This window comes from Anarhichas minor, unplaced genomic scaffold (genome assembly GCF_050575085.1).
Source record: "Anarhichas minor isolate MPS153535 unplaced genomic scaffold, ASM5057508v1 ptg000018l, whole genome shotgun sequence".
NCBI lineage: Eukaryota > Metazoa > Chordata > Actinopteri > Perciformes > Anarhichadidae > Anarhichas > Anarhichas minor.
The window spans coordinates 3,827,344-3,853,276 of NW_027466464.1; the positions used below are offsets into that span (position 1 = coordinate 3,827,344).

At 42.4% G+C, this 25,933-nt stretch overlaps 1 protein-coding gene across 1 annotated transcript; it reads right to left on the reverse strand.

The window, feature by feature from the left end:
- Window positions 1-12,874: 12,874 nt before the first annotated feature.
- Window positions 12,875-20,194, reverse strand: atp1b1b (ATPase Na+/K+ transporting subunit beta 1b). The gene is made up of 6 exons (XM_076094474.1): window positions 20,104-20,194; window positions 17,452-17,580; window positions 16,122-16,277; window positions 15,140-15,324; window positions 14,548-14,631; window positions 12,875-14,425 (listed from the first exon to the last, which is right to left on the reverse strand). Exons 1-6 carry the CDS (start codon window positions 20,192-20,194, stop codon window positions 14,165-14,167), a joined length of 906 nt encoding a protein of 301 aa, XP_075950589.1. The 3' UTR covers window positions 12,875-14,164.
- Window positions 20,195-25,933: the final 5,739 nt, after the last annotated feature.

A 25,933-nucleotide genomic window follows, 5' to 3' on the forward strand; every position in this document is an offset into this window, starting at 1 on the left:
GTTAACCTTAAAGGGACTTTGTGAAGGATTTGGTGGCATCTCGTTGTGTGGTTGCAGATTGCAACCAACTCCGCTCACTCCCCCCTTTCCAAGAAGAAATGCAGATATGAAGGGCTCATTCTAAGCTAACAAAAACACTACCATTATTAGTTTTAGGTGATTACTGCTTATGAAAACATAGTTATAAATATAATATTCCATTTCTGCAAATAGATCCCTCGAAACGTATGTGAATTAATAGCGGAGTACCAATGTACCAACATGCTACATTGCTTCATTATTAAGTTCTGAGAAAAGAGATTACAATTGTTGTACCACGAGTGCAAGAACGTCTCTCTCTTGGTCCAACCAATAAAGGTACCACTCATTCAGTGTGGCTTTGTGGCACAAGGCAGTGAAGCTTACTTGTGTAAGCTGTAAAAGATAAAACATAGGACAATCTCCAAATGAGAAAGATTGCCAGAGAGATCAGTCTCTCTCTCTCTCTCTCTCTCTCTCTCTCTCTCTCTCTCTCACGCTCTCGCTCTCTACACACACATCCACACATGATATTCAAGGAAAGATCATTAGACCTCCTGTCTGCCTGTCTCACTCACTCACTCAGTCCATCTAACTGTCTGTCTGCCTGTCTCTCTCTCTCACTGTCTCTCTCTCCTCTCTGTCTATCTTTCTGTCTGTCTCTCTCTCTCCCTCTCTGTGTCTCTCTCTATCATAGAGTCATTCAGGTCTTAGATATTTTTAGAGGACTTTTCCCCTCTCACCCCCCCCCCCCTCCCCCCATTTCAAATTAAAAGCCCCACAGAATGAATTCTAACTGGAATGCTTGTGATGAAGCCTCTCATTTTAGTGTCAAACATTATGATTCTGTCTCCTCTCCCCCTCTCTCACCCACCCAGTCCCACCCTTTCAAAATAAAAGCCCCACAAATACAAGTTTCAATCCAAGAGTATGAATCTAAAATGCAGAAAAGAGAGTAGCGCTATCTCAATTGAACCTGAATGACACTGACGCGTGTGTATATATTGCGATTTCTTCGGGCAGTAGAAGCCACACTGTCAAAATTTCTTTAGAAATTTTCTAGTTTTTAATACAATTCATACCTCTCCTTATTCTACCAAATACAGTGTATACAGGGTTGAACCTATCTTTATGTGTGAGGTTGGACTGTACCACACAGCCAGATTAGCTGCTGTAAATGAGATTAGAGTTAATCTGTTGATGCGTTTTAGTGAGCAGATAAGAAGTGATGGATCACAATTCACACTGATGTTAACGTGGCTGCTGTTACAGTCCAGTCAGCAAGTATCTTTTTAATTTACAGTGTACATCGAAAACTCTGACCAGATTTAAGGTAGTCGCTAAGCAGGACCAAAATAAATACTAATTAGAAGAAATTATCAAATGTATTCACTATTTAAATGATTCATATAGTGCTTTATGTTGCATTGTAGTTTCAGAATGCTTATGTTTTTTTGTGTGTATTATTACAGTATAATGCATAAAATCTATTTTATATTGGTAGTATTGGTTTTCATTTAATTTCAATCATACTGTTTTGGTTCTTAGAGCAACTTAACACCCTGTTTTAGCTTGAACACACCCCCTTCACTAATTAAGAAATGCACTAGAACCCAGACACACATCACCGCTTCTGATTGCTGCATTACTCTTATATGTCGGGGTGTAATGGTGGTTGGGGTAGTCTTGGGCCAGAGCGTCCCATGTTATGTCTAAGATACTTTCTGAGGGGAAAGTCAAAATAACTACAGACTGGGACCAGCATCAGTAGATAGTGTAATAAAGTGATTGAACATTTCCTAAACAAAAAATGGATTCAGTGCCAAGTTAGTCTTTGAATTACAATGAAAAGTACAAGTCAAATCAGACATTTTGTCACATTTGTGATGAATGCTGTGTACTGCTCTGTCTGCAGCCTCATCAGGTTTCTCCTGCAGGGATCAGATCTGTTGTAAACTGGTCTCCAGGCTGCAATGTTCATTTCATGACACCGGAGGTCCTCATAATACTGGCCCCATGAGCATTCGTAATTGCTAAGCTGCTTTGGATGCAGCTTGTTGTCTCCAGTGTCTCCCAGGTTGCACTGCTCACTGAATCCTCTCTTGGTTGTTCTAATAGAACAGCAAATCAAATATCGGCTTGCATGACTGTACTATTCTTTCCTTTCATTCTTTAGAGAAAAGTGCCCTCTAGGTACCCTTCCAGCAAAAAACACATGATGAAGCGTCTTCTATCGTGCTCTTACTGTGTAGAAAATATGATGACGCGTCTTCTAGGGGGCCCTTCAAGTAGAGATAATGTGACGACGTGCCTTTGAGGATAACCGTAAATGTTTTTCACCCCGGCCCTCAAACAGCCCGAATCTGCCACTGCATATGACGAATAACAGTGAAATACTTTTGGGTTGTAATGAAAACGCTAATGAACAGTGGGGTAACTTAAGACCAGACCTGGGGGAGAATAGACTGGTAGTTGGTGTGCCACAAGAATCTGTGTGATATACCCAGCCATTCTGCTAAGTACTAGTGACACTGTGAATCAAATACTGAAACTTAAACCAACCAACTATAAGAATTTGTCAAAAAAATGTATTACAGCAAATAGAGTGAAAAGACTGAATGAATCAGTCATATAAGATTAAGATCAGCACTAAATTCTGGCTGTTAATATCAGTAAATGAACCGGTGAAATCACTGTTGTCATTACTTCCCAGTGCTGCTGATGCGTTAACAAGCTGCTGACTGAGCAAGCACTGATCTGACTCCCCAATTAAATGAATTACAGCCTCAGTGGCAGCGTTATCTGCCTCCCCACAGGACCATTGTGTCATGGTGGATCCTGCATCACCCACCTGTCCTTCCTCTACCTCAGGTACCTGCAATGCCCCAGGTCATCTCAGTTCACCTCCACTCAAAAAGACAGTCCAGCCTCACAGACACAAACTAACAGTGCATTTGGTTGCTCGTCATCAGCTTGTAAATGTAAAGAAGCCAAGTGATCAGCAGGGCAATGGCCTCAAACAGCTGACAGGGTTGGAACACCATACAGTAGGTAAACTGTCACGTCCGAGGGGCAGATCTGAGACTCAAGCGCAGACAGACACTGGAGACAAGGTGAAGTGAAAAAATAAGGTTCTTTACTTAAAAAGTCACAAGCAAAAACTCAAAGTGACTCCAACAGGGAGCGGGCAAAAATCCAAACACAATACAAAAAGGCAAAGGTACAAACCAGGAGCAAACGCTGGAGCACGGAGCAAACACGAGCGAGAAACAACACTGGAACTGACAGGGGAACGAACAAGGAAGATCTGACAACCAAAACAGGGAAAGCAGGGGAGTATATATGTGTGGGGTGATGAGGAGATTGAAGGCAGCTGGGTGGACTGGGCAGGTGAGTAGGATGAGTGCAATCAGGGGGAAACACACACACACAGACAGACACAGGAACACAGGGGGCAAAGCCTAAACCGTGACATAAACAGGGACAAGTTGTGACATGATTTCTTTTCAGCAACATACTGTGTTTAGGATGCTACCAAGAATAAAGATTTTATGTCTGGCTTCCAAAGCCACAGTGGTCATATACAAATAAATGGTCAGGATAACCCCTCTTCTTTAGATCAACAGAGTTTCTTTACTATCAACAGGGAAATACCATGTACTCTGAAGTCCAGAGTAAAATAAAAAGCCTTTAATATGACATACTTGTCTGACAGCCATGTAATATTGAAGGCTCAGAGTGCCTTGGAGTTGTTCCTCTTGTGTCTCGTGGCCCTTGACTTAAAAGAGCACCATTGTTCACTTTGACAATCAGTTTATAAAGCATAGACCCACTGTAATTGTTTTCATCACGTGGTGAAATTTACACCAATAAGTTACTCAGAAAAGGGACCCTAGACTCTGCAGGACTCCTCTCACTTCCATGTCCTCCTATTAAAAGACTAAAACATGTCCTAGCCAGGACTATTAGATTGTTTAACAGTGCTAATCCAGATGTTGTTCACCTCCTGCTCTCCTAAAAAACAGACATGTCATAGCAGTAGCCTCAGCAGTTTTAGAGTAATCTCAATAGAGTGGAGCCCAGGAGAAACACTGTTACATTCCCCTTTTGAGGTCTAAGGGATGAGGGGAGTAACAAAGTAAAATACCCAGGGAAAGAGAGAGTGGGCAACGGCTGATTAACCAAAAGAGAGTTATTGACAATCAGCACACATGGATCACCATCTGGGTCCCTGTTGATCTGGATCTCCCAGCCTCTTATCCACCCTGGCACTAATCAGCAATTGAGAACAGCCGTGTTCACTCACACGCTGCAGCTGGCAGGCAAAGAAAAGGGCGGCACCTGAATGGACACTGGGGGTGGGATGGAGAGAGGGCACAGAGACAACACGGCCGTAACAAACACCCATGAAGGTCAAGACAGTAAATACAGAAAAGATAATCGTTTATTATAACAGATGTGTGATAAAAGTCTTGACAGAAAGTGATTCTGCTGAGACTAGCTGAATGAGGAGTCTGATGAAATAATGAATCTGATTAATCTGCAAATTTTGTGATTTGTGGTAATCCCGGCAGTGGGGTAATGCCTACCTGAGCAGAGAATTAAGTTGCTCTTTCTGAAGAGAAGAGGATTTGGCTAGGTAGGTTTGGTAGGGCTGGCTCAGGTTTATAGTTAGGGCTGGCTCAGGTTTATAGTTAGGGCTGGTTCAGGTTTATAGTTCGGGCTATCTCGGGTTTATAGTTAGGGCTGGCTCAGTTTTATAGTTAGGGATATCTCAGGTTAATAGTTAGGGCGGCTCAGGTTAATAGTTAGAGCTATCTCAGGTTTATTGTTAGGTTTGCCTTGGACCAGCCTCTAGATATGCTGCTATAGGCCTAGACTGCTGGAGGACTTCCTAGAATACACTGAGCTCCTCTCTCCTCTTCTCTCTCTCCATCTATATATAAGTTACCTGGACCGTGGTCATGCCTTCTGCCGTGACCCTGCCTGACTGTTACTATTATCATTATTGGTCATATTTCTATTACGATTACTGTTACTATTACTGCTTTTATTAACATATCCACTGCTGTTATTCTTAGTAGCAATCATCTTTTATATTATTCAGTGTGGCTTTATGGCACAAAGGCAGTATAACTGCCTGTGCCAAAGCACACTGACTATAATCCTGTGGGTTTATTTCTTATTCTCCATCTTCCGCCAAAATTTTGATGTGCTTCTCCTCACACAGCGTTGCCAACACCTGCGCAAAAAATACATCAAAACGTGCGGCCTGATTGGGAATAGTGTCCTACGTATTTTCTAGAGAGATTCGCCCAGCGCTTTTCCCGAAAATCGCGAACAACAGAGCAAAATCGCCCCATTCACTTGAATGGGGTTTCGGCGTGAAGAGAGCAAAAAAAACACTTAATTTTGGGCCCATATTGACTAGCCATACTTTAACGTAGAAAAATGATTCAAAGTTTAAAACGTAGACAAAACGCTGGACTTTATTGAGCCAAATGGACATTTTGATAGCTAGCACAGTTTTCACGAAGTTTCATGAAATTTTTGGGTCTGTTTCAGATTTTATAATGGGTGTGTATTGCACGGCTCGTTAAGTGCTAGAGTGATGACATCACGGTCAGAGTGGAGGAGAGCATGAAAAGTATTCTGTGATTTTTACAAACAAATTGCGCTGAGTCCCACAAATGTTTACTCTTTATACACCATTCTTTGCCAACATGATTGGAAATGTTGTGCTGGTCGCACACAACTGTCTGTGGAATCCAATGGACTTACACATTTGGCTCAAAGAGCTGTAGAGCGACATGAACTCCAACCAACTGCTCCATTAGACTCCATGTTAAACCTGACCACTAATTTCTCAAAGAAAGCAGATGGTACCAGTTTTGTATATTGCTCTGGAGCTCACATTTTGAACACCACAAACATAAAAACCACATCACCGTGTTCGGCAGAGTCTTATCTCTCTCATGGTACCCATATGTTGTTGATTGGACTCATGGTTTTGGTATAAAGGGCAGAGGTTTGACAAGTAGTTTTGTTGAAAATCACTGTTTATTCTAATCTCTCTTAATTAGCCTCTAACACACAGGTGCTCCAATCACCATGGCAACCAGTGACACACATACACCCAAGCACACAGGTGTTTGATATGAGCTCATCAGTGCAGTTGATGAACACACAGAGACACTGAGACACACACACACACACACACACACACACATACACACATGACTTGGAGATATTCAGTCACATTATGATTCTGTCTCCTCTCTCACCCACCCAGCCCCACCCTTTCAAAATAAAAGCCCCATGGAGTAACTGTATCTAACAATTAAGAAATGTTAAGTTCAAGTCTTTCCATCACAAATATCGAAATGTAATTTCCAAAGGTATGTATCTCCAATACAGAAATGACGGGAGCCATTTGTGGACTGTCCATCACGAATACAAGATTCAATCCAAGAGTATGAATCTAAAATTCAGAAAAGAGAGAAGCGATATCTCAATTGAACCTCAATGATACTACTGGTAACATTGGCGTGTGTATATATATTGCGACGTCTTCGGGCAGTAGAAGCCACACTGTCAGAATTTCTTGCGAAATTGTCTAGTCTTTCTACTATTATTGATTCTTCTACTGCTATTACTCTTGTCATCATATTATTTTGTCAATCCTGAGATAGTGATCCCTCCTATGTTGCTCTCCCTGAGGTTTCTTCCTTTTTCGTTCCTGTTTAGGTGTTCTTTTTTAGGGGAGTTTTCTTTTCCGCTGGAAGAGTCCAAGGACAGAGGATGTTGTATGCCACCCCCCAACATATATTTATGAGTGACCACCTAATACATACGAAGCAGCCACGTGATATTTACTGACTTTCAATTTACTGACTAAAAGTATTGCTTGACTGCTCCATTAAACAAATCTACTAAACCAAACACCCCAGCAGACATGACACATCACATCACACTAATGATTGAGTTGTTGTTGTTTTTTATGGGTTTTAAAAATCCTTCCAGCTGGAGAGATTCTGTAGATCCTCTTTACACTCCTGTCAGCTACAGTACTGTTGTCAGCAGCTTGACCAGGTTCATGTCATTTGATATGACTGATGCAGCACTGCTGCCCTCTTGTGTTTGAGTATGTTCAGAAGTACTACAAATATATATATATATAAATTAGTGCTGGGCAAGTTAACGCGTTATTATCGCGTTAACGCATTCATTAATTAACGCCGACAATTATATTACGCTCGAGGCACCAGATCATCATGTGCATAATATGAAGACAGGAAGAAAGCTATCAGAGCTCAGATGACAGAGAGACCTCCCCGCTCTGTTAGGCCCTTCTCCGGCTAGCCAACCACACAACATCTGTGTGTCACATGATAGAATGTAATCAGGAAAGAACCTTGGGATGGTCGACAGTGCGTGAATGAGGCTACATCCACACTACTCCGTTTTCTCCGTCCACACGGCGTTTCAGCATCGTTTTCGAAATGATCTCCGTTCAGACTAACACGCCTGAAAACGAATATCATGTGACTCTTCACGTACACTGGGCATGCGGGCGAGTGCCGATGTAAACAGGAAGTAGATTGGTTGCTTATTTTAAAAAAATACGACAGAGTAATAAAGTAGTCTTTAATAATGAAAAGTCGTGTTTGATACTTAAGATCTTCTCTAAAATCTTCCTCTATGAACTCAAACAGACACATTTTGTGGAAAGTTTTAGAAGTTTTATTTGTCAGACTTAACGTTAGTTACAGCGCTGCGGGTCTTGCTCTCTCTCTATCTCTCACACATCAAATTTACTTTAAAATACAAGTTTACTAGATTATGGATCCATAAATGTGGTCAACACACGTCTCTCACTCGTTCCCTCGGTTTCGTTGTTGTCTGTTCTCACTCGTAGCTCTGCTGGTGGCTGAAGTCTCTGTCCTACTGGAGAGCAATTACTGCTTTTGTCCCTTTACATTTAATCTGTGGACTTCACAATAGTTGTGCAGAACAAAATAAGCATTAGTAAGAAGAGGAAAGTCCTCCGTTTTGTGTCCATCACCCTCCCTAAAGCCGCTAACAGTGACTTCAGACGGCCGCTCCGTAGGGCTGATAACGCCGCTGGACACGCTGCTCGCTAATCGCTCCAATAACAGCTGCTTCCTCCGTAATAATGCAGACTTTAACTGGACAACAGCGGCTAGTAAAGACAACAAGGTCAGTAACACCTGTAATCAGGTGTCCATGTTGAATTAACCTGGTAGTCGATCGGTAATCAGGGCTGTTGTTTATGATTTCCGGGAAACGGTCACGTGATAGGGGCGTGACGAATCAGGGAAGGATACGTCATGACTGCTAAGAACCAATCAAGTAGCGAACACGGGTGTGGGCGTCATTGTTTTCAAACTTATCCATCAAAACATATGCGTTTTCAAATGCTGCTTATCTTGGTTCATAAACTAGATAGCAAACAACGTTGTGCTGAAAGTACTGTTAATATCCAATCCATCTATCTATCATTGATAGCGGCTATATGTTTTGGGATCTCATAGGGGGTGCAGCCTATCACATAACCCATAATGTACAACTTTCTCCAATTCAACTAATTCACTTGGAGCACCTGGAGAAAAGCCACACACACCCACACACACCCACACACACACAAACACGCACACAGAGACAAAGTAACGTCCACACAGAAAGAATGAAAGAAGATAACACTAGCTGCAACACCAAATGGTGCCAGGGGTGTAACGTAGGGGCTCACATGCTACAGCAGGTACCTCCAGGACCACATGTTGCCATGGTGACACAGACTCACAAGGTGGAAACAGTATCAGTGTTGCTGTCGTAACCAGCTGTGACCCACTTGCTGTGAGGCCACAGTGCTGCCATTACTGTAATCCTGCTTCAGTGACAAAAGTCAAGACAGTTTAACAATGTGTTGGTCTCAGAGAGAAAAGTCTACTGTGTTTGGCCAGTATTGTTCCATATATAAATGGATGCATTCACATTTTATTCAACATTTCATGAGGAAAATCAATTGTAGAGCATTTGTGACAGTCCCACTGTTCATTGTTTGAGCTACATTCCCAGCTGTACACACTTTATTTCTTCATTTACGGATTATTTTGACTTGATAAGTAAAACAAACTAGGGAAGGGGAGAACTCAACTCTATTTTTAATGTGTTTCGTCTATTATAGTTCAATAAAAAAGTCAAGTGTAATGAATTACTTCTTGAGCTATGGCCTAATTTGAATGTAGAAGTTTGTTTTCATTCAAACTTTAAGTGCCGATGAAGACCAAGAGATTGATCTGAGATTAAAAACTCCAGAATTTTTCTAAAAAGTGGACATTGAGTTAAGATTTTGTTTTAGAGTTATCCTGCTAACAAACAAACAGATTAAATGAAATAAGAGACACATAAGGAGGTAATAGAAAGAACCTGGCTTATTAAGCAGCTGCTGTTCCTGTTGGCCCTCATTGCTCCTGGAGACTTAATACTTGCTCTCTGGTGGTGTCTGAAACAACATCCCTCTGTTAGCATCCACAAAGCCGTTACCTCCTGTAATTACAGAGCCATGTGTCTGCACACTGAGAGCTGAATGAGTGAATGGTAACACTCCTGAGGTCAAACAAGAAGAGGGAGAGGGATTAAAGTATATCAGACAGACAAAGTTATATAACCGCTGCTGCATGAGTCTTCACTTGATCAGAGTCTCACAGATGATTCCCAGCTCTTTGTTCAACTTTTGTATCTTTTAATGTTCCTTCTTCAAGTAGCTTTAGAGATACTCAAACCATTGTTTAACATGGATGTTAATATACTGTACATCAGTGGTTATGCGTCCCCCTATAGGGTACATGAGCACAGGGCTTATCCTGACTCTTTCTACTGGGATGGACCAAGAGGGGCGTGAGCCTCAGACTTCTCATACAACTTCAAGCCACCATCTTTGACCATTGTTTTTTTTTGTAAAAAAACAGATTTTCAGATGAAAACAGATTGTGAAGCATTATTCATGTAGAAGTGTCTACATGCATAACAGTAGTTATGATGCATTTTGCTCCAATTTTATATTTAATGGTTTAGAAAAAAGGTTTTGTCTCCAGTTAGAATCTCCATAGAAGACATATAAACAATACAAACAACATAACATAAGTCCACATCGCATTTGTGAAGTTTTACACAAGATGGATCCGTTTTAGTCATGACCTAAGTACTGTTCAGCATTGTAGGCCAAACCTTTGACAAGATTATTTCCAATATGGCTCATGGTTGCCATCTTGGATTTAGGGCTCTCACAAGTTAACCCGCATTTTTGTAAAGACCATTGAGGCTAAATTTGTTTATTAACCTTCATATATATGACAAATCCACTGAAAAATAAGCCTCCTCTTTGGAAATGACCCAACTAGTGGGGTATTATTGTTTTTCACTCACAATCAGTATATTGTCTCTGTATTAAAGGGGAGTCATTCAAATGATTCTCATTTAGTAATCAGTTGTTTTAGATGCTAAAAGTGGAATATGAGTTTAATAGAATGAGGGGGTGGGCTTCTATTGGCATGGCTAAACAGCTCAAGGGCTCGGCTACATAAGGCAAAAAAGGTTGGGAACCACAGCAGCGCTTCATCACAGCTCTACACTGAGTGTATTTGCTACACAATTATTGTTTTAATTTCTGACAATTCTAAGAAATCTGTGCAATTTCATTGTGAAATACAGGATAGACTCCCCTGTCTCACTTACAACCTGTGACGAGAGGTTGTGAGTGAGAGACATCACTGTAAAGGAACCGTTTAGCTTTTTTGACCACAGTTCAGTTGCAGGCCTACTTTGGGCTTCAGTTCCAAACGTCTAACCAGTAAATTCAGTAGAGTTTTTGGGTGTTTATGATAGATTATTTAGTGTCTGATGTTTCTCAGTGACTATACATCATTTCAACTTGTAGCAGGTTCAGTGAAGGAGGCTCCATAGAAACGGACAGATCATTTGGATTTCATATTGAGCAGTATTCAGAAAAATGCCTCATTATTCAGTGCTATGACAGGAGTGTTCAACAATGTACATGTTCTCATGATTTCTTACTGCTAATTAAAAGAATGCATCGTTCACCTTTTATTTTTAGTGTGATACCTGTGGTAACTGTATTGTGGGTAATACAAAAGATCCTCTACTGATATTGCTTTAAGAAAAACAACGATATACGAAATGATCTTCCTAAAAAGGTGAACAGAGAAAAATGACATAGATATAAATATCTATAGACTGGAGACACGTATGTTGCAAAACCGATAAGTGGCCCAAACATGGGCCCGGTTGTAAAGGTAGTAAGAACTATTTTACACATGCTGATGTCAGCTGGTAGTCACTGCCCTCACACAGACTGGCCACTGTTTACTGTCAGGTTTATATTGTGTTGCCTTTATAAAAGCCCCGTTGGTTGAGGGCTGATTGCTCACTGTGGGAGGACTTTTGTTCCAACTGCTCTTTGTGGATGGAGTTGGTGGCAGACTTGCGTATTCTGTTGGATGGTAAGTTTTAAAATATGGAGCGAGATTTGTGGTGTGATCATCTTAAGTTATGACTGGGTTATTGCACCACTTACCAATTACTTACGTTCTCTGCTCCTTCTTACTTTGGTTTAAAACTAAAGAATTGTGAAATAGTTGCATTGCATTCTGTTGGCGACAGAGTGGACGTCCTTCCTGCTGCTGTCAAACCTACACAGCGAGCAACTCCTCTTGCTGTTGTTCTCATGTCTGTAATTATGTCAGCCCGTAATCCAAAAGTCACAATTTATTGAAAAAAAAGTGAGATGAAATCACTCCCAAAATTCACATTTTTATTGCGGTCAAAAAATAATTTGCTCTCCTGCACACACCTGAATTAATGAATTAACAGGGCAGTCTAGCAGCAATCTGACAGTAGGCCTACCATAAATTACATTTATATTACAACACTAAATCAGACATATTCTAGCGTGGACAGCCAATAGCTTTATCCTGTTTATCACATTGGCCACGCCTAGTTGATGTTAGGTAGCTAGGTGTGTAATGGATGGACACTCTCCACGTTGTAGCTAAAGGTCCTCGGGCAGACACCATCGCTCTAACCGGACCCCATCTGGGTCTTATGCCTATGATCATGGCCGTCTTAGATCTGGTCTCGCTATAATAATTGTATGGTCTCATTGTGTCTATTAGGGGACAGTCAAAACAAGTTGCCTTTGTACAAACTATATTCTTGAAATTGTGTTCGTAGTTCGATGTTGCATTTTGTCAATTTCACTGGAGTTTTTGAACATGAATGATATGATAAAGTATTAGTGAATGCCTCTGATGAAGCCAATCAGCCAGTGGAAGGTTTAAAGGGGCAGTTTAGAGCCACCTTCTTTTAAATAGAAGGTTTTGCCAATTTGTTTAGAGCTTAATGTAAACCACTTTGATCTCTTTTTAAAGTATGTGTCCATATTTGCTTTGAATGAAATAGTCCTGGTCCTTTCGGGATGGGTCAACTCTTTCTGACAAATTAAGACTGTCAGTAGTTGAGCTTTGCAGATTGTGCATCATCACTAACATTACTGTAACGGTTTATAAAAGGCAGAGCATTGCATTCTGGGATTGTTGGCAGAGAGGAACGGTTCTGTTTCATTTTAAAGGCACTAGATAGTGGCTAAATGTCAAACTGAGCTCAAACAATAAATGTAGTGCACAATGCCATAAATACCTCTGCACCTGGTCTTCCACATCCAGTGCATGCTGGGAAAAGGGTCCTGGACAAACACATTATGATCAGATGTGTTTCAGACTGTATATTTCACAATATAACTGAAGACCACACAAGAGAAAGGTCCATTATGACTTTATTTGTTTCTATCTTTGATTAAATGACAACGCTGGATGAAATGGTGGAGAGTCGACTGATGTTAAAGTTCAAGTAGAGTGTTTTACATCAACATGAAATCCTAAGGAATATTAAAGCCAACATCATTAACCATCTAAAGCCACTGAGCTCTGGAAGAACTCTGGTCTTTTTGAAATGCATTAAGTCAGGTCATTGTGGAATTAAACTGTTACCTGTTCATTCTACAGCTAACTACATTCATGGCCTAAACACAGATCAAGAGTTACCCACTGAGGATGCTAGACATCGACTTTAGCACTTAACATGACATTCTAAAAACGAGTACTGCATTGCTTCTGATACTCTTAACTCGTCACTTTGGTATTGCATTGATACATTACAATATTCTGCAAAGAAACAAAATGTACAACTGCATAAATATAAAATTCTTCCACCATGTTTAATGGCTGAAACGTTCAGAGAGTTACACCACAATGCTGTGATGAACCCAGCAAAACAATTCTTAAAAACTTGAGTCAGCACCATCACCCACACAGCAGGCCAGTGTGGAACAGGCTGGACACACAACTCTACACCAAAGGTCAAAATCAAAAGTTAAGTAAGTAAGAAAAGCCCGTCACACATCGAAACGATTTAACAAAGTAAAAGTGATCACAAGTAAAAGACGAATAAAAAGAGGACAGAAGTTCCCTGGAGTGCAGCCTTTTCCTTACACAGAGCAGAGGAGTGTACCATGTTAAACTAATTCATTAAGTGGAGCGTGTGTTCATGTCTAACACACACACACACACACGCACACACACACAGCTAGAGCTTGCTCACAGAAGAAAATAAGGAACATGGTTTGAAGGACCAGTTTTTGCGACTAATGCACACTCAAAAATATCTAGTGAAAGCACACAAAGCAGCGATATGCAGAGGGACAAACAGCTCGCTACACGTCAGAGATGGAATTTAACTTTACAGTCATCGATGAACAATGTCCCATGGCTTGTGGAAAAGTCTCATTTACAGCTGAATAAATATTTTTATTAGGCATATTCCTCTAAATTACATTCTAACGCTAGACAGAAGTGTAGAAGCTAGTGATGCACGCAGACAAGATCACACATCGGTCCCCTATCAGGTATTTTCTTTCATTGATTCATTCAAGACTATTAGTGATTGACTGAAGCGCTGCAACCCGCCCCCCCCACGGATACTCTCCTACATTACATTTGTATTTAGTTAAGGAGGAAGGGGGCAGGAAGTGCTATGGTCCTGATGGCGGTCATAAACTGTTAATAGATAACTTGATGTCAAAGCGTCCCTGGTAGCGGTCCTTGTCGCTGTAATCAATGTTTTCTCCGAACACTTTGCACTCGATGCGCAGTTCAGTGTTCAGGGTGAGGTTGGTGAACTGCAGAGCCACCAGCGGCTGCAGGTAGTGAGGGTGCAGCAGCTTGCCGTAATAGGGATAGTACTGCAGGGGGAAGCCGCCGCCGATACCGTAGTACTTAATCTCCCCGATTTTACCAGCATCCTCCTCTCTCTGGAGGACAAAGAGACACACGTGTGGAGTGATAAAACTGCAGAGCAAGCACAAATGTTTCACAGAACACACATACGTTTGTACCGAGGTCTAAAGTGAAAAACAGAAACAAAGAGCAGTACCCTGTTGGTGCAGTAGATGGGGATGATGTTGGGCTGCACCTTGGACTGAGCCTCATCAGGGACGCTTGCATTAGATGGAGGAGGCTGAACAACAAAGACAAGTTACCAGCTGGACCGGACTAAAGGCTTCAGTGGAAATCCAGACAATACTTTGTCTGTCATTCAGATCCAACTTGTACCTGGAACTAACATGTGATCTGCATCTGGGTCAGTAGACACACACCTGTTCATATCAGTGTGGATGCACACAGAATGCGTCAACTAGAAAAAACATTTTAATGAGCATCCTAGTAGCAGTATTTAAGTCTCTGAAGGAGCACTACGATGTACAACATGAGGTTCTGGTGACCGACGGGGGTCAACGAGCTACCAGGTCATGAGCGTGGTCCTCGTCTAGAGGGGACCTGACCAGAGACACACCATGTCATTGACCAGTCCACCAGCAGGGACAACTCAAGGGACATGTTGAGATGTCTTTACCAACATGTGGACTAATAATATGAACAACGACATTTTCAGTCTGGCAGCAAACAACAATCTAACAAATTTGGACATTTTCTCTCCAGCAAAACACTTCTCCATTTCATATTACCTTTGGTCTAAAGCTGACGATCCGGTTGAGCTTCACTATCACGCAGGGCTTGCCCTCCTTGAAACCAAACTCGCTGTCCTCGATGCCGGAGCAGGGTCCCAGCAGGCTCCTGGAGAAGCGACAGGCCTTCCTGGTGCCGATGTCGCTTATCAACTCGCCCCTGTCCTTGTAAGTTGCAGGCTCCTCTGGAAAGGGGGGGGGGGGGGGGGGGTTACCTTAGATGAGGACTGAAGAATAGTGTCTGAAAGTGAAACTAGTATTCGGGGTGGGGCTCTTTTGCTATCTCACGATTTAGATTCTTGGGGTAGATGATGGATTCAGTACATGGGGGGCTCTAATAAAGCCAGGCTGGTGAATGAATCACGGCATGACAAGGACGTAAAGTGGGTCTAAGATTATATATTTCAAAAATGTATATTAACCAATTGCAATAATGTAAACATACACAGGCTAAAGGTTACATGTATTCATGCTAAGCCTGCACAAATAAACACTTATTCAGAAAACGTTTGCTGCTTAATTTCCAGAAAATATCACAATTTAAATGTCCAGAGTGATGTGGAGCTCACAGCTGACGTTTGGCTACATGATGTAACGTAACTCGGTTTGAACATCATTACTGTTGTTGAACTATTCCTCGTCCAGCTTGGACTAACGTTACATTTCCAATCAATTGAAGTCCAGGCTTTTATTTCTGAAGTTAAATACATATTTGAATTGAGAATACTAGTTTAAGCTCTAGTGTGCAGGATTACAGTCCATCTTTGACAATATCTAGGTTATTTTGTAGTCAAATAAATCCTTTAGTTGAGAATGTATTTAGACTCGGATATGAATCTGGATTCTGTTGAAACGCTGACGGGTCATTAAAGGACTTCAGTATTCTCGTGTCCGCTGACCTTCCTGTACTTTGTAATAGTGATGATGCAACAATGTTACATTCTGTCCACGAGCACGTTTAGAGCCCAGCCAGGATACGTACCGCCACAGTCCTCGTACTTCATCTGGTCCCTCTGTAGCTCATCGTTGTACTTGGCCATGAATTCCCTCAGGGCCTTGGTGTAAGGCATGTAGGTCTCCATGTCGTTCAGGTTGAAGGACAATTCAGATTTGTCTGAGCGTGGGGTGTGTGAAAGGCCTGCAGGGACGACACAGGTTCTCAGCAGTGATGCTACAGTAGTTATGGATTTTTACCAGATCCATGATGTTAACATTTCAGATAGACGGTCAAAGAAATCCTGATCCCAGAGAGACCGTGAAGAAAAAGTCTCAGATTGAAGAAAATGACACACTCCCTGAAAGAAGAGCTGTGACGTGAGTGAGTCAGGAACGCTGACTGTGCAGAACTTCTGCAGATTCAGATGAGCTGATGACTATTACCGCCGTGTCTGTGCGTCCAGGATAAAGAGAGGTCTACTGTTTAAGTCCTGCAGGGTCTCTGTACTGGACTCGGATGACACAGATGTCATGTGACTCTGTGCTTCAGCCCAGTGATGCCACACATCAAGGAGCTCATCTGAACTCTATCTATTCACTGTATGTTTGAATCAGCTGACCCGAGATCAGGTCACTGACAGTAGAGCCCTTGTGACACGTCAGTGTTTGGACGACCTCAGACGAGCACAGCGCTAAAGGCCACGCCTCCTTCCTCCTGTGCACTCTAACAGTTGCACAGTTGACTCTATTCCGCACATGCTCAGTTTGACATGCTAAATCCCCTCCATGGAAACCAGGGTGTGGTGTGTACACAGAACACAGATACAGCTCATTTCCAAAACAATATGCAGACATTTCCTGAGGGGAAGGTGAGCCCATGAACCAAACATATGTGTGGCTAAAGAACACTGGTTATCTGATCTGGTGAACAGCTGATCTAGAGTCGTCATCCCTGTCTTTCACAGTCAGTGTGTAGTTTGTCAGGAAGGAAACAATGACATCATTTCCCATATCTGATCTTTAGATACAACATTGGCATTATTCAGTGCTGGTTGACTTAGAGTTTCTATTTGAGTGAACACAATCACTAAAGGTGCTGTATTCACCAGGAGAGGAACTCCATACACTGGAGTGAACTGGACACTGACAACAGAGAGGACATCTCACATCTCACCTTGTTTGGAGGTCAACGCATGCATTCATCCTGAGAAAGTCCCTCTGGAGCACAGCTCAGACCAACACAGAGCCTTTAGCTACTGCTTTATGTGGGAAATATGTCACCAGATGCTCTTCAGAATCACAACATGAGCCTTTTTACCACTCTATTGTTCTGGCAGTGTTTCTTCCCTTAGACTCAGTGTGTGCTAACTTCTTACCAGGAGGGGCCACTCGGTCCTGCCAGGTGGGCTTGTAGTTGCTCAAGGTGAGCAGCAAGGCTTGAATGGTTCCGATGAAGATTCCAGCCAGGCAGCCATAGAAAACGATATAGAACGCTATAATTTTGACTGTTGAGGAAAAAAAAAAAAAAAGAATGTCAGTACAGAGCGAGACAGAAGGTAAAACAGCAAGGGCTGCTATAGAACCTTAGAAGATCAAGGAAACGACTTCAGGGGACGACTGGACCATAAGGTTGACATCAGTATCTAGTAGTATACAAAAATAAATAGTTATACATGATGTCATGCAGTGATGCAGGATTGCTGTTAAATTTCAGTGAGCTTTCAATCACTAACCTCAACATCAAACAGTAACGCAGTATAATCATACCATCTGACACCTTCCATTAATAACTATGAGCTGAATATGAATTTATTGTATATCTGTTCTCTACACTGCATGGATCTCCTGTTCATTCTGTAACCGCTAAACTTCACCACACATGATAACACACGCAACTGTGGACTTTTACCATCATGTGTTGTAGTTAGACAACATCAAGAGTCGCTAGTCGCTCGCCTCGAGAGCAACTCGACCAAAGAGTCGCTCGCCCAGTGAGTCGCTCGGCCCAAGAGACTAAGCGATCTAAGGATCTTTTGTCCAGGAGCTCCAAAACTGTCTGGGAGCAGAAAATCAGGGTTCAAGTGGTGTGAACAAGGCATTAGGTGTGACACGTGATTCTTACCCGAACAGAAAAAAAACTATTTCACAGACTGTCTCCGAGTGACGAGCACTGAGGGAGAACACCCAGATGCAAGGCTCTATGGGGGACAGTAACGGTTACATGGGCTTCACCATCACAGCTGTATGGCAGACTGTTAAAAAGAAAAGCGTCACATGACATCTCCGCTCTGACAGAAGGCTTGTCGACAGACAAAGTGGCACAGGGTTTCATGGAGAGACCATCAATAATTCAGTTGAGCTTTTTGGCCATTGAGCTCTGACTAGTTTATGCTAAATGGCATACACCACCCCCATCATGACACCTGCAGTCTGCAGCTACATCGTGTGGGATGCTACACCTCCATGGTGAAGGCTGGTGTAGGTAGAAGGTCAGAATAATGCAGGAACAGAGGATAACCAAGCCAAACAGGAACAGCTTCAACCAAGAGTCTGCTGCCAACGGGCCCTCTGCTGAAAACTAAAAGATGTGAAGACTAAAGAGTTTGAATGAAATGTTGCATGGGAGAAGACAACTAATTCCATGTAATTAAAGCGTATGTATATATTTTCAGTCTCTTCAACATGAAGTCCTTCATAGAGCTGTGTGTGTCACACACAGACATGTTACCAGAGCGTGCGTCTCCACCATGATGTCAGGAAGTACACAGCCAGCATTCAGAATACAGTCCAACAGCTGCAGCCATTGTCTGAACACATTTACAGGAATTCTTACAGTACTAGTACTTCTCCATGGTACCGCTGGCTCCTCATTGTAATCAGTGTTTAGCATGTAGATACTGTAGAATTAGACAGTGTTACGACTCTATCGTCAGCCCTGTAAAGCAATAAATGAAGCCCGGCTGAAGTTAACCTGGCAGTTATCAAGCTACTCATTCATCCAGTCAGCCCTTCTGCTGCATGAGGCAAGGTCAAAAGGTCACACGGCCTCAATCACTGGAGCTGGTTAGATACAAGGACGTGGGATCAAAGTGTCCTCTGAGCATAGATATACATCTCGGCTATAGATGAGCCTCACAAAGTGGACAACTTACGTTCCACTCCTTATATTCTGCAAAGTCAGCCTGTAGTCATGAGTACAAACAGCAGAGATTACTCCTTATCAGCCTGGACATCCTCTCCTCTCCCCACTGCATGGCACACTTCACATGCAGCAGCACTTTTAGATGACCCCAGAAGGACAAACATGAGATGGAGCTGCTGCAGCAGCCGGGCTGCTGAACACGCAGTTTGTCACAGAGAGTGGATCTCTCCCAGGTGTAGGGGACCAGACAGACTCAGCTGGACACACAGCTGTGTGACATTGAGAGGAGGAACAAGGACATGCGCACTGGCGCTTCTCGAGAAACAAGGCAAGGTCGAGCGGGTTAATCAGTTGTATTGTTCGTTAGATTACAGCGACACCCGACACGGATCGATGCTCTTCAGTCCATTTCCCAGCAGGCCGTATCACCTTGACTCACCTTGCCCGTGATGCATTTTTAACCCTTTCCCTGCCCATTCCAAAAGTGTAGAAGACAACAAACAGCCAATGTGGACACGGAGCTTCCACCGTGTGCGCGGCGGAGCGCTGCGTCCGCGCTCTGCACTGTGACTGACGATGAGAACGAGCGGAACCACACAGACCTCTTTTAACCGTCACGAGCTCATTTAATACAGCTAAAGCGCACTCATTTGGGGGGCTGTGTTCCTGAGGTCACGTCAAAAGTGAGGACGTGGACATCACGTGAACCTTACTGGAGATACTAGTTAGCCTACAGTAGCGCAATGAGGAGTCGTGTTACCGCTTTGTTCTTTCTTTATGCAGCAAAGTCAAATCAAACAGGTGGTGAGAAACACGAGGCTACCGACGCGCGTCCCTACAATCGTGGGCGCGCGCTTCCACCCGGGTAGTCAGACACCATACTCACACCAACTGCTTCCAGTCCGACCGAGCAGCTCTCCTTTCTCCGAATCCCACACGAACTTCTTCCACCCGCCATCGTCTTTGTTCGAAGGCATTTTGATTTATTTCCAGTAAAGGTGTTCCCGCTCTCAGTCTTCTGCAGACTCCCTTCGTGTGCCAACCAGGTCCTGAACCGTCGCAGAGGAAGAACACAGCGCTCCGCTAGAAGGCACCTTAATATAACTGTTCCACTCGACTCCGCCCGACGCTCTCAACAAGTTACCTAGTGGGAGGGCGGATCAGATGCGGCCAATTAGGGAGCGGAAAAGCCGTGCGTACCTCTGACATCAGGAAGACGGACAGAAAGCCTATAGATGCAGACATCTAGCACTACATAGGCTGAGCTATGCAGATATTGCGGAGTACATACATATATACATACATACATACACAATACACATATATATATACATATACATACATACATACATACATACATACATACATACATACATACATATGTATAAACATACACACAAACATATACACACATTCATACATATGTACATACATATTGTGTTTGTAATATGAAAGGTAAACAACAGGTAACCATATCTATCTACCAAGACAGGATCAAAACTGCATTTAAAAATAAGCTCTTGGGTTCCTTTTCCCCTGATTCCTCTGTTCTTTGTGCATTGTGTATGTGCACCCTCACCTCAAAATACACAATCACTTTCAATAAATCCATTTGAATCATCTGCAAGAAATGTTGGGCCCCGACAGAAATGCTCAGCAGCTCTCACAGAGTAAATATGTATCCCTCCCCCACACTCCCACCCCTCATCCCCTCTATTCCATCCGCCACTTGTCATAAATGGTGAGTGCAGATAAGTACAATGACACCAGCGTGAGATCCTCCAGGACATGCATCATCTCAATGCTTCGTAAACTGTCACAGAGCAGAGGAAACGAACAAGAAGCCAGTCAGACTTTTCCTGTGAAGCTGGTGTCTGTCAGTAAAATGCATTCCCCTGGGAATGGAAACGTATTAACAACAGGACTTTACACATAGATTAAACCTGATTTAGGACTTCAGTGCCTTACCAGTAGAAAGTGAATGGTGACATAAAGCAGGATGCCTTTGTTGGTGTGATTGATGAATTGAATAAAACAAAGTCATATATGTACTGTTGGTTAAAAGTATTTTTAGGTGATGGCTTATATATTTTTGGGTTTGACAGGTTAGAAGAGAGCAATTAAACTATTTGAAAAAATAAACAGGCCTAATGGATGTCCATACACCAAAGACTTGTTATTCAGCATGACTGTTGGAGTTAAATCACTGCATGCCAACAAGGCAGATTACAGTGCACCAACCTACAATTGTGTCGTTTGCTCTAAAACACTCATTACGGCACAAACAATACAATCATTTCATCCCCTTCACTAACAGGATGGAGTCCGTTCATCTGATGCCTGCGGCTCTCACTGGTATCTGTTCCCAGTTCTAACGTGGTGGGTGTCCTGTGTACCCTCCTCACACCACAGGGATAATAAGCTCTAGTTACACAGCATTGTCAACTATACACATAGTTGAAACCTGTATATATATATCCTGTCTTCTACAGCCCATAACCCTCTCTAAAGCCTGCTCCAAGGGCATTTCTGCTGCCAGTGCCAGGGGTCATATGATGACCCAATTTACAATCTGAGCTGGAAACAAGAGGCTTTTGATTTATAGTGTGTTACCTAGTAAATAACTGTACCTTGTAAACACGGCAAAGGCCTCGTCTGAATTCATTTTCAAAACAGTTACAAATTAGATTAGCAGAGGAACAAAGAGAAGCACCCGCATTCCGACAGACGCGTGTACATCCTTCACATTCTTGTCTGGCTGTGTTAGCTGTGTGTAATGTGTGTGTTCATGCATGCATGAAATCGCTCTGCAATGTGCTGCCATCTCAGTTTCTTGAGCCGTGTTCGTTTGTTTGAATGTAAATATATGTGTGTATGTGTGATGGGTTGGGTTTGCACATATGCGGGTTTTGACCTTTAAATATCTCCTCAAGGACAAGAGGAGTAAAATCACTATTGTTGTCCTGCTTTTCAATATATGTGCTTCCATGTCCTTCTGGTCTACTGATGTAAGATGGTCAAACATTTCTTCCCACTGGTATCAGTCAGAGCTCGCTTCACCAACTCCAACTGAAGCACAACGCTGCTGCCCAAATTTTAACTGGTGCCAAAGGATAGGAACATGTGACTCCTCAGCTAGGCAACCTACACTGGATGCCCAATATATTCCATACTGATTTTAAAATTCCAATGACCATCTTTAAAACATTGAATGATTTCTTGACTCCCTGTTGTGTGCTTGGGCGTTCCATTAGATCAGGATGCAGCTCTGCTGCTTATTCCTTGGTGCTGGTTTGTAACATGGTGGATTAAATATGGATTTGCCTTTGAAAATAGTCCCCAATAACTGCAAATATTTCTTAGGTACAGTTATTAGGAAATTATGCTGCATTGTATTTTCTTGTTGGTCAAAGGGCTCAGAGCAGAGTTTGCTGCAACACCTACAATAAAGGAAAAAAATATATATATATACTGTATTTTTAGAGATACACTGATTTTTGTTATTTTATGAGAGTGTTTAAACTGTCTTGCAGTCATAGTAATAGTATGAATCCCACATACCTGCTACTTTAAACATGACAAGGCAAGCTCCAATAATTACTGAGAACCATCTGTACTGTCTACTTGTGCTGATCCAACATTGGTCGTAATTTGCACGAATACAATGCTCATTTCCTTTGTTTATATGATGGAGCTCATGCACCATCAGACTGGAATCACAGAGCAGCCAGTGAGATAAAGCCTGCCATTTCTCTAATGATACAGCCTGGTCTCTGAAAGCAACCACGCCTAGACAGCTGCTGCCTTTTGTCAGCTTGTGTACACAATAAACATGTGAACTGTGAAAGGGTGTATGGGGAGGCTGGACTCAAGGTGAAAGTGAGTCCTCCTGTTTAAGGCCTCCACAGCTCACGAGTTTCTACATCTGATCAACTCTGACCAAAATCTTCACCCACTCTGGCCTTTATTGGAATTCATGATTGATGTGTGTAACACTGATGGAACTGGGTTGTGGCTGCTCCCTCATATACAGTGGGTACGGAAAGTATTCAGACCCCTTTAAATTTTTCACTCTTTGTTTCATTGCAGCCATTTGCTAAAATCAAAAAAGTTCATTTTATTTCTCATTAATGTACACTCAGCACCCCATCTTGACAGAAAAAAACAGAAATGTAGAAATTTTTGCAAATTTATTAAAAAAGAAAAACTGAAATATCACATGGTCATAAGTATTCAGACCCTTTGCTGTGACACTCATATTTAACTCACATGCTGTCCATTTCTTCTGATCCTCCTTGAGATGGTTCTACTCCTTCATTGGAGTCCAGCTGTGTTTAATTAAACTGATTGGACTTGATTAGGAAAGGCACACACCTGTCTATATAAGACCTTACAGCTCACAGTGCATGTCAGAGCAAATGAGAATCATGAGGTTGAAGGAACTGCCCAAGGAGCTCAGAGACAGAATTGTGGCAAGGCACAGATCTGGCCAAGGTTACAAAAGAATTTCTACAGCACTCAAGGTTCCTAAGAGCACAGTGGCCTCCATAATCCTTAAATGGAAGAAGTTTGGGACGACCAGAACTCTTCCTAGACCTGGCCGTCCAGCCAAACTGAGCAATCGTGGAAGAAGAGCCTTGGTGAGAGAGGTAAAGAAGAACCCAAAGATCACTGTGGCTGAGCTCCAGAGATGCAGTAGGGAGATGGGAGAAAGTTCCACAAAGTCAACTATCACTGCAGCCCTCCACCAGTCGGGGCTTTATGGCAGAGTGACCCGACGGAAGCCTCTCCACAGTGCAAGACATATGAAAGCCCGCATAGAGTTTGCCAAAAAACACAAGGACTCCCAGACTGAGAAATAAGATTCTCTGGTCTGATGAGACCAAGATTGAACTTTTTGGCGTTAATTCTAAGCGGTATGTGTGGAGAAAACCAGGCACTGCTCATCACCTGCCCAATACAATCCCAACAGTGAAACATGGTGGTGGCAGCATCATGCTATGGGGGTGTTTTTCAGCTGCAGGGACAGGACGACTGGTTGCAATTGAAGGAAAGATGAATGCGGCCAAGTACAGAGATATCCTGGAAGAAAACCTCTTCCAGAGTGCTCTGGACCTCAGACTGGGCCGAAGGTTCACCTTCCAACAAGACAATGACCCTAAGCACACAGCTAAAATAACAAAGGAGTGGCTTCGGAACAACTCTGTGACCATTCTTGACTGGCCCAGCCAGAGCCCTGACCTAAACCCAATTGAGCATCTCTGGAGAGACCTGAAAATGGCTGTTCACCATCCAACCTGACGGAACTGGAGAGGATCTGCAAGAAAGAATGGCAGAGGATCCCCAAATCCAGGTGTGAAAAACTTGTTGCATCATTCCCAAGAAGACTCATGGCTGTACTAGCTCAAAAGGGTGCTTCTACTCAATACTGAGCAAAGGGTCTGAATACTTATGACCATGTGATATTTCAGTTTTTCTTTTTTAATAAATTTGCAAAAATTTCTACATTTCTGTTTTTTTTCTGTCAAGATGGGGTGCTGAGTGTACATTAATGAGAAATAAAATGAACTTTTTTGATTTTAGCAAATGGCTGCAATGAAACAAAGAGTGAAAAATTTAAAGGGGTCTGAATACTTTCCGTACCCACTGTACATCCTGTCTGAGGAGAATACTCCAATCAGTCTCACCGCAGTGGCAGAATTCTGCAGTGCCTTCTGTAGATGTGCAGGGTTATGGTTAGGGAAGAATTGGATATCTTTATTTCTTCTGAGAGCAAGCAGCCATACTTCCCAAAACATGATCAGAGTCCTCCTAATAAGTCTACAGTTACAGTACACAAGCAGCTTCGTGAGGCTTTACTTAGAAACAGGGCTAAATGCAGCATGCTAACATGCTCACAGTAGCTATGCTAACAAGCTGGTATAATATTTACAATGTATACCAGCTTAGTTTACTATGTTTACATGCTAGCATTTCCTACTAGCAGTAAACATAAAGTACAACTGAGGCTGATGGGAATGTCAGTAGTTTAGCAAGTATTTGGTGATAAACCAACATATTGGACAAATTGAAACCTGATGGTGGCTCTTGAGGGAAAGTCAGGGGTTTCCCAAAGTCAGTAGGACTCATCCTGAGGGCATCATGAATCTCTGTACAAGATTTCATGGCAAGCCATAAAAAAAGACATCTCAGTCTGGACGATGATGGACCAACCAACCAACCAACCAACATTGCCTTCTCCATGCTAGCGTGGCTAAAACAGTCATGCACAGTCACTTAGATGCCAATTGCACCCTAAAATATATGTTTAAAAAATCAGCCAAGTGAATAAGATTTCAGCCTGTTTCCAACCAACATACATCATCTTCATAATCAGCGGGAATCTAGTGTCATCGTTCTTGATTCTATTGAAACAAAGTGTTTCATCAAGTCTTGTTCCAACATGTTGACATTCATTTCTCGAAAATGATTCAAGATATGTTGAAACAATGTCCTCAAACTGGCAGATTTTTAAAATGTAAGACACATTTCTGTGTGTGGCGAGTCCTATCAGTATCAGTATCAAAAAAGACAAGTTAGCAAATGTGGCAGACAGCACAGCACGTCACACCATTCCAGTGAATATGGTATAGAATAGTGGGCTGAAAGCATCACACTGCACCATTTCATAGCATGATTGTCTAATGTTTTAACAAACCCTAATTTACATCATCCAA

What these genes read in the sequence shown, in the direction of transcription:
- atp1b1b (XM_076094474.1), bottom strand. Translation starts at nt 20,194, where the DNA reads ATGCCTTCGAACAAAGACGATGGCGGGTGGAAGAAGTTCGTGTGGGAT. An exon ending in TCGGACTGGAAGCAGTTGGT is followed by an intron (nt 17,581 to 20,103) that starts GTGAGTATGGTG and finishes TTTCCTCAACAG; the next exon opens with TCAAAATTATAGCGTTCTAT. An exon ending in GGACCGAGTGGCCCCTCCTG is followed by an intron (nt 16,278 to 17,451) that starts GTAAGAAGTTAG and finishes TCGTCCCTGCAG; the next exon opens with GCCTTTCACACACCCCACGC.